At 41.1% G+C, this 14,277-nt stretch overlaps 1 protein-coding gene across 2 annotated transcripts in view; it reads left to right on the top strand.

Moving 5' to 3' along the window:
* LOC125293755 (MICOS complex subunit mic25a-like) overlaps positions 1 to 14,277 on the top strand; it is a 67,637-nt gene that overhangs the window by 17,892 nt on the left and 35,468 nt on the right. The window contains exons 5-6 of one of the 2 annotated variants that reach the window (XM_048241861.1): positions 10,338 to 10,361; positions 11,614 to 11,697. In XM_048241861.1, the coding sequence (XP_048097818.1) occupies positions 10,338 to 10,361; positions 11,614 to 11,697 (108 nt within the window). The remainder of the gene's footprint in view (positions 1 to 10,337; positions 10,362 to 11,613; positions 11,698 to 14,277) is intronic. The other variant, XM_048241862.1, reaches the window with a different exon arrangement.

Below are 14,277 nucleotides of genomic sequence, written 5' to 3'. Positions count from 1 at the left end.
GTGTCTCTGAGGTCGATGTGAGCAATGCCTTTAGGAGGGTTAATTGTAGAAAAGCTGCTGGACGGATGGAATTTCTAACAGGGTTTTGAAATCCGCCGCTGCTCAGTTAGCTCCTGTGTTCACTTATATCTTTAACACATCATTGGCTCAAGAGACAGTTCCTACTTGCCTTAAGCAGTCTGTTATTGTTCCAGTACCGAAAAACAAAAAGTCCATCATGTCTGAATGACTACCGCCCAGTAGCCCTGATGTCTACAGTGATGAAGTGTTTTGAGAAGCTTGTGAAAAACATTATCTGCTCATCCCTCCCTGCCTCCTTGACCCCCCCCTCCAATTTGCTTACAGAGCCAACAGGTCTACAGAGGATGCCATCTCAAACCTCATGCACACCACCTTAACTCACCTGGAGGAGGGAATGGGAATTATGTGAGGATGCTGTTCATTGACTTTAGCTCAGCATTCAACACGATAGTACCTCTCACCTTGGTCACAAAGATGAAGGCCTTAGGACTAAACACCACCCTGTGTCACTGGATATTTGACTTCCTCACCAACCGCTCACAAGTGGTTAGAGTGGGGGTCTGACATCTGACTCATTAACCATCAGCACTGGTGCTCCCCAAGGCTGTGTTTTTGAGTCCACTGCTGTACAACATCTACACACATGACTGCAAAGCCAACAGTAGTCATACCTCCATCATCAAGTTTGCAGATGACACAGTGATCTTGGGCCTGATTAGTAACAACAATGAACAGCTCTACTTGGATCAGGTTGATGAGGTGGCACAGTGGTGTCAATCTAACAGCTTGACACTGAATATCAATAAAACCAAGGAAATGGTAGTGGATTACAGAAGGCAGCAGCAGAACTACAGTTACACCCCACTAATGATCAGCGGGCAACCTGTAGAGAGAGTCACAAGTTTTAAATACCTTGGTGTCCACATTACTGAAGACCTAACATGGACTGTTAACACTCAATATGTTCTGAAGAAGTCCAGACAACGACTCTACTTCCTTCGGTCAGCTAAGGAAATTCAAAGTTTCTACATCCATCATGAAGGCCTTCTACACTTCAGCGGGTTGAGAGTGTTCTAACTGGTAGCATCATCACCTGGTATGGGAACTCCACAGTTAGAGATTGTAGTACTCTGCAGAGAGTAGTGTGCTCAGCTGAACGTACTATAAGAACTCAACTCCCTGCTCTACAAGATATCTATTCCAGAAGAGTACTCCTAAGAGCCCAAAAGATTCTGAAGGACTCTTCTCATCCTAACAATGGATTATTCCTACCGCTGAAATCAAGAAGACGCCTATGTAGTCACAAAGCCAGAACTGAGAGACTCAGGAGAAGTTTTTATCCCCAGGCCATCCAAACTCTGAACTCACACTATACTGACTTTGCACACATTCACTCTTCATCACTCTCAAACATTTCCCAACTCTGAACTCACACTATACTGACTTTGCACTCATTCACTCCTCAGCACTCATGACCCCCCCACACACACACACACACACACACACACACCTACAAGACTTTTAGCACTTTTACATCCCTCACCCTATGCTATATATTTTCTTATTTCATCACACGTCAAAACACACACACATATCTGACTTTCTCCAACTTTTGCATATCTCCATAGAACTTTTTATTTATTATTTTTGACTTCTCCTTCATCTACCCATGTCCTTGATTGCCTAGCCTTTCTGCCCCCCCCCCCCACCCCACCCCCATCCCCCAACACACACACAGAAAACACACACACTTACATCATCACTGTCATCACCTCACATACATACAGCACACTGCTTGCTACAGTAAGCCTCCTCTACTTGCTGCACACTGCCCCCCCCTCCCTACATACACAGCACATTGTCTTCAGGATCTTCTCCAACACACATCCTCTACATACTTACAGCACACTGCCCCCACCTACCCACACACACACACAGTCACTGCTACACTCCCCTCCCTCCCACACACACATCTTCATCACTCACATACATCATACATACAGTACTCTGCTTGCAATAGTAAGTCCCTTCACCATACTTGCAGTACACTGCCCCCCCCCCATCTCCCCTACATACACAGCACATTATTTCATCATGAAGCTTCTCCAACACACATCCCCAACATACTTACAGTACACCCCCCCCCCAATACACAGCACATTGTCTCATGAGGAAGCTTCTCCAACACACATATTGCACACACACTGCCCTCTCCCCACATACACAGCACACTATCCCATCTCCCCTGTCATCCCCCCAACACACACACCTGGCAGTTGGGTTAGCCCCTTGAGCCGTGGATCTGCCCAAGGTTTCTTCCTTGGTAAGGGAGTTTTTCCTTGCCCCTGTTGCTCTTGGGTGCTCCTTGGTGCCCCAATTCCAATCCTCCCCCACCTTTCTTATGCAGCCCTTGCCACTTAATTACTAAACCCCTCTTCTACTGCAGTTTTTACCCCCCCACAATAGGCTGACACCAGACATAATTTCGCTGCATTTCTTACTTCCAGTAACTATATGCATGTGACACTAAACTTCCTTGTATCCTTGTGTCCTTGTATCCTTGTAATAAGCGGGATAATGTATTGTCCGCCGGTAATTATCAGAAAATAAGTCCTCCGCTGCGCCTCGGGGTTCTGTTCTCCCTGTCGGGACTTATTTTCTGATAATTACCAGCGGACAATACATTATCCCTTATGTGTCTCATATCTTCACTTGTTTTTATAATCTAACAAATAAATGTGGGTCTTTTGAGATGTTCAGTACAAGTCTGAGGAGTTTGTGTTGTCGTCATTGTACAGACATCATGGTCACGTGCCTTTAAATTTGATTAGTGTTTGCTGTTTCTTCTGTACACTTCCCAACACAACTTTTTTTGAGTTGCACAAGTAATTCCTGAGAGAAAGTATTTTGTTACAATTATGGTCTATTGCAAAAGTGGTTTGAAAACATTTTTGCAATAAACAAGATTTGTAATAACATTATTTTTAAAGTTCGTAGAATGTATTCAGATGTCCCTTTTTATGTTACTGGCTATTTACAGTTGTGTAGGACAGTAAATATGAAAAACAGATCCAATGAAAAACTGATCCAATTAAAACAATCATAATGATACAATGAGATGATTTAAATAAATTCCCTATATGATCCAGCTAATGATTTCTAACTTACCCATTTTCTTTACCTGTCCATTAAAAATATTTTGTTACAATACTGGTTTATTACAAAACTTTTTTTGCAATAAACCATATGTGTAATAACTTTATATCAAAGCTCATAGAATGATTGCAGATGATCATTTTAGGATGTTACTGGCTATTTACAGTTGTGTAGGATGGTTAATATCATAAAACAACCATAATGATATAATGAGATGACGAATGGATTCCCTATTTTATCGCCTAGTGATTTCCAACTGACTTCTTTACCATTGAAAATATTTTATTACAATTCAGGTTTATTACAAAACTGGTTGGAAACACATTTTGCAACCAGTTTTGCAATAAACGAGAATTGTAATAATTGTATTGCAGTTCTGGTAGTTATTGCAAAACTGGTTGTCACAATAAGCATATTGAAATAATACTACTTCTGCAAGTACATGTCATGGAGTTCATGTTTGGCGTTGCTCATGATTCTCTGTTATCGGTACATTGTTGACTAGTTTGGATCTACTATGGCATTCCCTGGACTTGTGTGTGTAAATATAGAAATGCTGACGAGGTTGGCCATTTCACCAGACCTCATTAAGCTAGAGCAGGGGTGGGCACACATTTTGGCTCAAGGGCCACATTGGGTTTTGAAAATTGGCTGCACAACAACCCCCCCCACCCCCCCACGACACACGCATAAAAAAATAAATTTTTTATAGCCTATAATTTAGTATGAAAAGTATTTGTTTTAAAATATTAATTGCTTAAAAATACTGCTAATTTTATGCTGTTTAATGTATAAATTGTGCACTGTCGCTTTAAGACAGTCGCTTTAATTCACGTTTATTAAGTGTGCTTGCAAAGCAGCACACTTATTGTTCTTCTTAAGTTTTATTATTATTATTTTTCCCGCCTCCCTAATTTTTTTGTCAGCCCTAGCGCCTAGGCCCTTTGAGACAGAGACACCGTTCCAACTTTAAAAACGTCCGGTCAGTACCGGTGTAAGTTGGTCGCTAAGATGACGTCAGGTGGGCGTGCCGCTCGTCCGCCATATTGGATTGAACAGAAAGTTTAAACTAAATTTTCACAGGTCACAAATTTGGTCCCAACGCCAACTAAACTTGACGTACATTATCCTTGGACCAAGCCTCACAAATGTTAGCGGAAGGATTTTTTGATTTTTCAAAGCGTTTGCCCGTCACAGCCAAACGAATCGGGCGTGTAAGCTCGAAACAGGAAGTCGATCCATATCTCAGGAACACTGTCACATATCGATACCAAATTTTGTATATGAACTGGGGACTCCAGTGTGAGGGTGCATAGGCAAAAAAAAAAGAAATATTCCAAAAGTTTCCATCATTTGGCAAACCACCCACGGTATTTGGTAACTCACACCATTCACCATTCACCTTCTATCACAATGCCTTCCATGTTTGCACAATGTCTCAGAGCAGACACAATGTTTCCAGGCAACCTTGCCCAATCATGAAATCCTTGCTCTGCCATGGGATAGTATGGACTTACGAACTGAAATGGCAAGGAGAACAGTAGCTATATATAGCTTACATAATAGAGTTGTTTTCACATTGACGGTATTCAAATTAAATTTTTCATTATTGTTACATATCATGATGGGAGAGTATTATTAAAAATGTTACAAGTATGCAAATGCATATGTTTACGGGCATTTAGGTTTTACTGTGTTGTTTTGTTGTAAAGACATGCAAGGCATTCTGGGCCATGTAATGAACAGTGGTCGGCAGCACTCCATAGGCTACGTATTGATATGAATAGGTGTTTCTGTAAACCTAGGGACAATAAACATCTCTGTTACAAAAACGAGCTGGTAATCGCTCATTGAAGAGGGAACTATGATAAAAAGATTGTTTTCCTAAAAGCATGGAGTTGACGAAAGAATAAACGAGCAATGTCAATGTTAATGTTAAATAGCCTAGAACTATCTGAACGCTTAGGTGGCAACGTTGTATTACATTTCACTAGTGTAGCCTACTTGAAATACGTGTGAGATTCACAAGTAATGAAGGTGCAAATATTATGTAATTTATCATGGGAAATTATTGGAAATGTTATTTCTTGTTTATTCTTGCAAACCACACACATCCATTCGAATCACACGCATAACATTTAATACTGAAAGACTATCATTTCGTTTATTTGATGTCGCCTAGCAACACAGCCTTCAGAGTAAAGATTCTAGAACAGAGCTTCAGAGAGACACGCGTTTTGAGTTTGTGGCCAAGAACCTAAAATATCGGTTTCCATGTGCTGGATGGTAAAAGGCCTTTATGAAAGTAAGTGTTTTATACAGTTAACGTTACAGACATAATGAGTCATGTTGTAGTGGTCAACATAAATGTGCCCCTTCTGTTATTAGAATGCTAAGCGGAGAAGCATGCTAAGCAGAGATTTAGTATCATTCATTTCTTGTGTGGCTAGCTATAGGGAGGAGATGTATGTTGCTAATTGGGATTTATGTTGTTTAGCGTAATGCCATGGTCATTTGATATGAGATGCTTGCACTCGTGAACCGTCACGTGTAACTTTAGGACTGCTATTTTTTTTACTAACAGTAATTCACGAAGCACTTTAGCCCTAAAATTACAGTAGCACCTACGTCTGTGACAGCTTAAGGGAACTTGCATTGTAGGCATAACTAAGGGATGCAATAACACCACCAACAACCAAAACTAGCCTACTCATTGTCAACATGTACATGAAATGTAACGTTTCATGTGAATCAAATTAAAATGTTTTCTTTGCAAACGTAGGCATAGGCGTATGGTGACAGATTAATTTAATGCTGCTGTGTGAATCAAGGTAAGCGTGCAGGAAGTGGCCACTTCTTAATGGGACCCACTGTATGGAAGTGGGCTAAGTAAAATAGAGATGTTTTAAATAAGATAAGGTTAATCAGAATTCTACGATATGCCCGCTTGACAACGGCAGAGATAGAACTGGCCTTTGGCCATAGCAACCATCCATTTAGAACGACTGGCCTTCATAGCAACCAAAGATCTGAGCTGTGTTGCAATGTGAGGCAAAGTATAGAAAGGTGATGAAACATACAGAGACAGGTCAAGAAATATAGTGCAATGTAGACAGTAGTATACAGTTGATTTACAGACGGTGGTTTAGAGTAATATGAAGTATTCCTTTATTCTGAGATAGGCTACATCAATAGGCTCTCAAAACAACCCCAGGCTCACAAAACAATCCCAAACAGACATAAGGTCTTTATAGAGCAAATCCATATAGATTATTTGTCAAATAAACCAGTAAAACATAATTTGTGGGATGGAATATATAACATTCACACTCATAGCTCATATTTTTTTAAAAATAAATCAGTGAAAAAGTATCCTGACAAACAAGCAGCTTTTTAATGCCTTGGTCATATTTCATCATTTCAATTCCTCTGTAGGTTACCTGATAGCCCAGTTTGAGAGGCTAAGACGTGACATTATTTATTTTTGCAGCCAATCACTGCTGTCATTTTATTTTATTGATTTGATCTCAGTCATAGAAGCTAAATTGAAGGCAGGCCAAAGGTAAAATCAACTTAATCGCATTCAACCCGCAAGGCAATAGTTGAATAGAGCTTTTTGAGGTATTGCCACTGCTCCAACACTGAAAGGCACTGTTAGAATGCTTGGATCAAGCCAGGTTCAGCATAGCGTATGTCACTGTCTGCTCACGTTGGTGACCGGACCAGGGCAAGCACACTTTCGCAGTTCCCGCCGGAAATGCAGTCTAGTTTCTCAATGATCTTCTGTCTGCTCCGCTATGGCTAGTGCTGTACCTAGGCTGGGCCCTCTCACAGTTTTTAAATGGTCAGTAGTGGGAACTACTGTTGCCTTCATGATTTCCTTTTAAAACTTTCTTATAAGAAGGAGATATCAATTATCAACAATCACAAGCCAGCTGGAACCTGCGGCTCTTTCTCCCCTCCTTGGAGTGCAGACGCGTTCCCAATTAAATGGATCGCATAATGTTCACGTTAGATCTGCTGCAAAGGAGATAACTAAGAGTTAACTTAGTTTAACATGATGTTTTGACATTGACATTGTAAACGTTATCTAAGGAGAGTGAAAAGCAGTTTGCAGTAAAGCTAACCAACGTCGTCTCTATCGCAGGAAAAAAAATAGCGAGCAGCCTGATAACTAAATGAAATGCTCGGCGGGCCTGATGAAAGTGCTTGGCGGGCCCGCGGGCCGCAGTTTGCCCACCTCTGAGCTTGAGGATGTGTGTGTGATACATAGCCTGAAGTCAGTTGCTCAGAAATCACTGTTTATTTTGGTGTGGTGACAGGCCATGGCCAGTGATTTAAGATCATTGTCAGGACAGAATATTTAGATCATTTTCATGCGTCACACACATTTGATTAGTTTAAGTCGTTTTGCTATAAAATAGAGCTTTCAATATGTATTAGCTTATATGACAACAGCATAATGTAACCTTTAGAAAGTTATCAATTTGGCATTTAGATTGCAATGTTAATATGACAACAAATATGAGTCAGTCCACAGCAGTTTTAAATTATATTGCTGTACTGATTTAGGTGCCAACCCAATCACAATTAGCGTTGACATCGCACATATTGCTATTTGCTGTCAAACTAGCAAACAGTTCTGTGCAGCCTTCCTCGTCTCTGTACCTGGACATTGTACACTCTGACCATGGGGCCAGACGATGTGCTAAATACATGTATGCACTTGCTGCTCAGTACATGTGTGCACTTGCTGCCAGTGTTCCCATGTTATTCTGAGCAGTCATGGAGTCTGGATTCCCTGTGAATAAAGGCAGCGGTGGTGCTCCGTGTAGGAGCGGAGGAGTGGAATAATTCACTGTGTGGAAGCTGGAGAAGCCGGTGGCCCACATTCTCCTCCCCAGATGGCTCGCACGCAGGGTAATCAGTTTGATTATTAAGCGCTAATTTATTGCCAGGCCTGAAGCTATGTGTTAAATAAATGCACTGGAGTAAATAAACAGCATCGGCAGGGATGAGATACTACCGATAGATCAGATGATTGCACAACACCTCCTAGTCGGGGGTTGGTTATGTATACTTATGCACAGCCGAGCAGGACTGAGTTTGTTCTGGGTGTGTGCATGTAGGTGTTTCATGAATTGGACAGAAGCGTCTGCTAATTTCCATAACCATAACCATAGAACTAGGTTGCTGTAGATTTGTTGTTAAGGTATTGGTAAACATATATCAACATATCTTCAAAAATATAGATATGTGTATGGGATACGGCCGTGGGGTTTGGTAACATTGTAACTTATATTTTCTTTTGTCTACATTGTAGTATTATTGGTAAACTTGAGGATACATGGGATTCATCAGTAATTCATTTTTCTTCAGTATTCTTCCCCTCAGTTGTTTTCCTGCCAGTAGACAGGAGTGGTCGGTCTAATCCATGTTTCATCTAGTTTTTCGCTCTTTGGGGTTTGCAGATCTTTCATTACACAGGAAGTTTAAAAACAGCCAACAGCTTCCTCCTTCATGCATGTGAAAATGATTCATCCCGATGACTGACTCCAGTCTTCAGCCTCTTTCCCCTCCCCATTCAGCTCCAATTCTCCCACAATCCTCCCTCCTCCAGCCCTCCAGACTTGTCCGACTCCTCTTTTCCGCCTCCGTCAGAGTTCGGGCCCTTAATTCTGGCTGGTGGGGTCTTTTCCTGTCACCAGCCACCACGCACATCCATCCCGCCTCCTGTTTGTGGTGACGGAGCCCAACTGATAAGCAGACACAGACTCAGGGCTTATTTATGTGAGAAAGCGCCTCTGGAGCAGGCTTCATTTTGGGACTTATCTGTGTAATTCATGCTTGGCTGGGCATTATCTACTCGCTCCAGATCCCGGGTGCAGAGCACGTTAGCCGACGCCACCGCGCCCATCAGATCGCCTTTGTTTCCTCCTGGAAAATTAAACGGGAATAAATAAAGAAATGACAAGGGCCTGTGTGTGGTCAGGAGGAAAAACCTGATGAAGGGAAGGGCTGCGAGTTCAGGGCTAGGATGTGTGTTGCCTCTTCGTCTCTTCCTCTGCCTGCTCTCTGAATCACTCTGTTGCCTCTTCGTCTCTTCCTCTGCCTGCTCTCTAAATCACTCTCTCTTTGCTGTCAGTTGTGTTCCATGGTTGTGATTGAATTTCAAAGGTGGTCGCTGGTCTTGTCCAACAAACATCTGTTTTTGTGTTTTGAGATTGGTTGTCATTAGCAACCTCACATTCTGCTAGCATGCATGCAAGAACCCAATTACACCTATAAGACATACAGTATGTTCTGCTGATTATTACGTTCCTAAAAAACATTGTTAGACTGAAGAATAAAGGCATTACTAGATTGTGCATCAATCATTTGCACACTTGCTAACTTATAAACTAATGAAATTAAATTGCTTCATGCTGTTATAATACTGAATAAGGCATGAAGCCGCATACGCAGTTAATGGTTAATTCTTTTGGTAGCACAAAGTGTACACTCTGAAGTGGTCCTTCAAGGTTATGGACAGTTCTCATGCAGCAGTTATCATTATCAATAATATCTATATATCAATAATAATATGTAATAATATACATCAATACATTACTTATAATATATCAATAATTAGTATATCAATTATGGTGTGCTGCTAAAATACCTGTTGCTTCTATAAGGTTCTTGACTTGCTGTGGTAGAACCCATGCATTCCATTTGGCCATTGAGTGTTGTCATTGTCTTGTCAGAGTTGTTCAGAGATGCTGTCTAGCTGTCATTCTCGCCTAAATGAATGAAAGAATGAACTCTAGTCACCTGCTAATCTACTGCGGTTACCCAGCAACCTGTAGACATTTCCTCTCTGATTTTCGTCCTATTGAATTTCATCCACGACTGGTGTGATAATGTGTCCTGCATGCAATGCTTGGTTAGGCAAGCGCAGCCTCCAGCACAACTCGATTATTCAAGACACACGTGCGTTGCATTCGCTGGTGTTTTCAATTATGAGGAGCAACTCCACCCTTCGGCACCCCCACCCCTGCCCAACACCCTCCACCCTCCACCCCCACCCCCAGCTCCCCTCAGGGGGTGCGTCCACACAGGACTGTGGCTTTCTCCCCCTGTGACTGAACTGTCTTTTCCTCTCTCTCTGACCCCTGTAGCTTCCCCAAGCAGTTGAGGAGTGGGTAAGCAACACCTGTTTTCCCTTTTTCTCTCATTCTTTTGTTCTCGCTCTGTGTCTCTCTCATTTTATTCCATCATCATTTAACCACGATACTTTAGCTTTTGTACATTAAGCCAGATTGTAAGTGCACAGCCACCGTCACCTCGTTTGCCTACATGTTTCCGTAGTTACCCAGCTAGAAAATTGCATATGATCTGCGTGTTGATGGATGTTATTTTCTGAGCATGGAGGATGGGAGGGTGTGCTAAAAGCAGTGATTACTCCAGGGGGTTATTTTGGGGGGCACTGCTGTTTGCTACACACTCTCCACTTCTGTGGTCAGCGCCACAGGGGGTTCCTTCACAACTCCGCCTCCCTCAAACATGTTCCTTGAGCATGCTGCCATTGTGTTTAGTGTGTTGGAGCATCTCTCTCTCTCTCTCTCTCTCTCTCTCTCTCTCGATGTGTCTGTGTGTGCTTTTTCTGGATGTCATGGGGTTTCTTCTGTTCATAGTACGCATTAGCGCAGCTGTTGTGTCTAGGGGGTGTGTTTTTGAATCAGTTTAGAACCTTACATGTATTTGCGTCTCTCCACATTTGCATTCCTGATGGCCCGGGCCTTTGTCTTTGGCCCAGTCACTTCAGTCGTAAAAAACTCATTAACATACACGTTGCTTGACGTGTCCTGTGTTGACCTCAAGTGGAAGTATGCTCGCTAACTGTTTCCTCTCCTCTGCAGCTGTGAAACGGTCTTGCATGTTCATGCCATCACTCACGCTTGTCACCTGCTTACTCCTCACACACACCAGCGCTCATCTCATCTCACCGTGTCTGACCAAACTCATTTGTTGTCCTTGACGTCGTGATTTGTGTTATCCCACAATTTTGCTTGATTTGTAAGAACTCCTAATCCCCTTCTTGCTTCTGTTCTGGGGGAGTGCAAACACCAGATGTCCACTTTTTACAAAGTTCTCACAGGCATGCCAAGATGATTAGGAGAATGATTTTGACCGAATTATTTATAGGACTGTTTGGGGTGTTTTGTTGTATGATTGGTCAGTAAGGTATAATAGCTGATATTTATTTATATTTATATTTATATTTATAGTTTGGTTGAACATGTAGAATAATAATAATACATAATAAATCATTGTAGACATGTAAACATGTAGAATAATATCTCTGTAATACTCTGTTTATGTATGTATGTAGCTTTTATACTGTCTGTCACACATGGTTCCCTTAAAGTTGTGTGTATCTTTTCTCTCATGCAGAGCAAACAGCTTGAGAAGAAAGAGGCAGAGCTCAAAGCCTTAGATGCCTTCTACAAGGAGCAGATAGCACAACTGGAAAAGAGGGTAGGTGCCACATGTCACAAAGACCCCCTGTCATTAACATGTTATTTGTTGAAAAGTATTCTGTGTAATACTCAAGTAGTTTTTATAAGGACTGCTAATCATTACTTTTGATCAATCAATTTTTTGTTACTCAAGTAATATACATAATTAGAGAAATTATGTAAGGAAACACAAGTTAATCATATTTGTAAATAGTCTCCATTTAGATCTGTCTTGTTATCTAATTATATCTGTCCTAATGGATCAGATTCCAGAGTTAGCATATGAGATTTTGCATCCATTTCACATTATATCATTATTATTGAAGCATGCTGTTCTCAATTTGCATGGGTTCAGAGTTAAAGGTGAGGTCTGTGATTCTATGGCAAAACATTTTATGTCAAATTCAGTAAAACAAAAGACGCAGTACTTAAGAAGGGTGTTTAGTCTGCATTTTTCTAGTCCAAGGCTTAAGCACTCATAAACATGGCTTGTACGTGACATGCGTGAAGATAAATGCATATTAGGATTGATGATCAGCACTTGTTCATCTGGCCAGGCAGTGTGATCATCATGTGCTAGGGGTGTTTCTCTCTAGACTGGTACAAGCGATCGAACAAACCAGGTGATCATTATCTGCCTCGCTAGAAAAAGAATCAGTATCTTCATTATAGACCCTTTCAACAATAAAAACAAAAACAATGCTTGAACATTCTATTTGGTTCCCAATCTACTTCCTCTGCATATGTAAGCATAGATAACATATGGAATGTTAAAACGGAAGCCTTGTGGGGCCAACTATGATGCTGATAATGGAACTCTCTTGAAAGGGTCTATAACATGAAAAGTCAAGGCTCCAGACTACCTTTTTTCACTAAGAGCACAGTGGCCCCCAAGTGAAAATTTTAGGGGCGCAACCAGAACATTTAGGGGCACACACCGTAAATCAACATGCTAACCAAATATTCACACAAATATTCATATAATTTCTACTAATTTCCACTGTATTACTAATAAATAATGTGATAATGGATGCAGAAATTACCATGTGCTGTTTAAAATTCAATGTCAAATTTTATTGTGCACTTTTGAAGCTGTGATTTACAGCCTCTTGTCGCCTAAAAGCAGCCGGCAGTGGCTTTTTCAATTATTAACTTGTCACATACTCTATGCTTGAGGCTAAGATTGTGTTTAACTAGTGTATTGTTTTTAAACTGCGAAGTGCCTGCACTGTCGGCAAACTTTGTGTTCCCCGCAATTCTGGGGTAGCGACTGCAACATTCGCAGTTCATGGAGTTTGTCTCCTTACGGTACCCCAAAAGGAGGCAAATTTACTGGTTGCACATGTGCAACTGGACGTAAAATTCAGTAGAATTCAGTAAGGAAAAGGGATTCTCATGCATGGCAATAAAAGGAGATAACCTCTATGATCATTCATTGTGACATTGTGTCATAGCTTGCTGCTTTTGACATGAGAAATTAAACAGGTAATGGAAACGCTTATCCTGTAGAAATAACCTTGAAAGCCAATTTTTCCACCAAGTTATTACAAATGTGTACGCCGTTAAAGCTGTGTGTAATTATATTATTAAGCAAGAAAAAAATAAATTGAAAACGAATAAGCCTTTTGATGTAGATTGACCCTTTCACACTACCATTTAATCTCACATTGCAATGTATTCTCTTGGCCTTGATGGACAACGTATTTTTCCTATCTATTGAATAAACATGGCAGTTGGAAAAAAATGGTGAAAATGTCACTTATCTGAAAGTGAAGTCAGAACATGTCTGTCACTGGGTATTGGTAGGTCCTCCTCCGAGGGGGTTTGAATCATCTCTAGTGTTTTCCTCTCATTTTCTCCTAACAGGGTGAAACCTGTACACACACACACACACACACACACACACACACACACACACACAGGTCTGTATAGCTCCCACATCATTATGCCCATTTTTGAGTGCAGGCTGCATGCTGGAAAGTTTTCTGAGACCTCTCATTTCTCCTCATTTCCCCTTCTGAATCCCTGACATTTCACACAAATGAAAACCTTCGGTTGAAAACAAATGAAAACCTTCGGTGCCAACCAGTAATCAAGGTTTGTGCAAAAAGTGAGGATGACTTGGAGAAACTTCTAGAAGCACAGATGTAGCAGCAAGCTCTGCTATGAATAAATAAGACACAGCAGTGGAAGATGAGTTTATTTAACAACTTCTGTTGTTATAACTCCTTTAGATGGGTTTTCCATTGGGCTTGCACCTGATAAATTCAGATTCTGTGTGTAAAGACCTCGTGATCGTATTTTGACTGTAGAATGGAGTTCCATGTCAAAACATTTTTTTTCTATGGGAATATATCATCGGATTTTGAAAGTACTGTGAGGGTAATTAAGTAGTCTGAAATGCTCCCGTTTTGCTCTATGAAGAGAATGCACGAACTGTGTGTAAAGACCTCGTGATCGTATTTTGACTGTAGAATGGAGTTCCATGTTCCATGTTCCATGTTCCATGTTCCATGATCCATGAAATGCTCCCGTTTTGCCCTATGAAGAGAACATGAACAAAAGTGAGACAAAGAACACAAAGAAAAGCTGCACAACA

The sequence above is a fragment of the Alosa alosa genome, chromosome 4, assembly GCF_017589495.1.
Source record: "Alosa alosa isolate M-15738 ecotype Scorff River chromosome 4, AALO_Geno_1.1, whole genome shotgun sequence".
NCBI classification, from domain to species: Eukaryota; Metazoa; Chordata; class Actinopteri; order Clupeiformes; family Clupeidae; genus Alosa; species Alosa alosa.
This window is presented reverse-complemented; position numbering and strand designations above follow the sequence as displayed.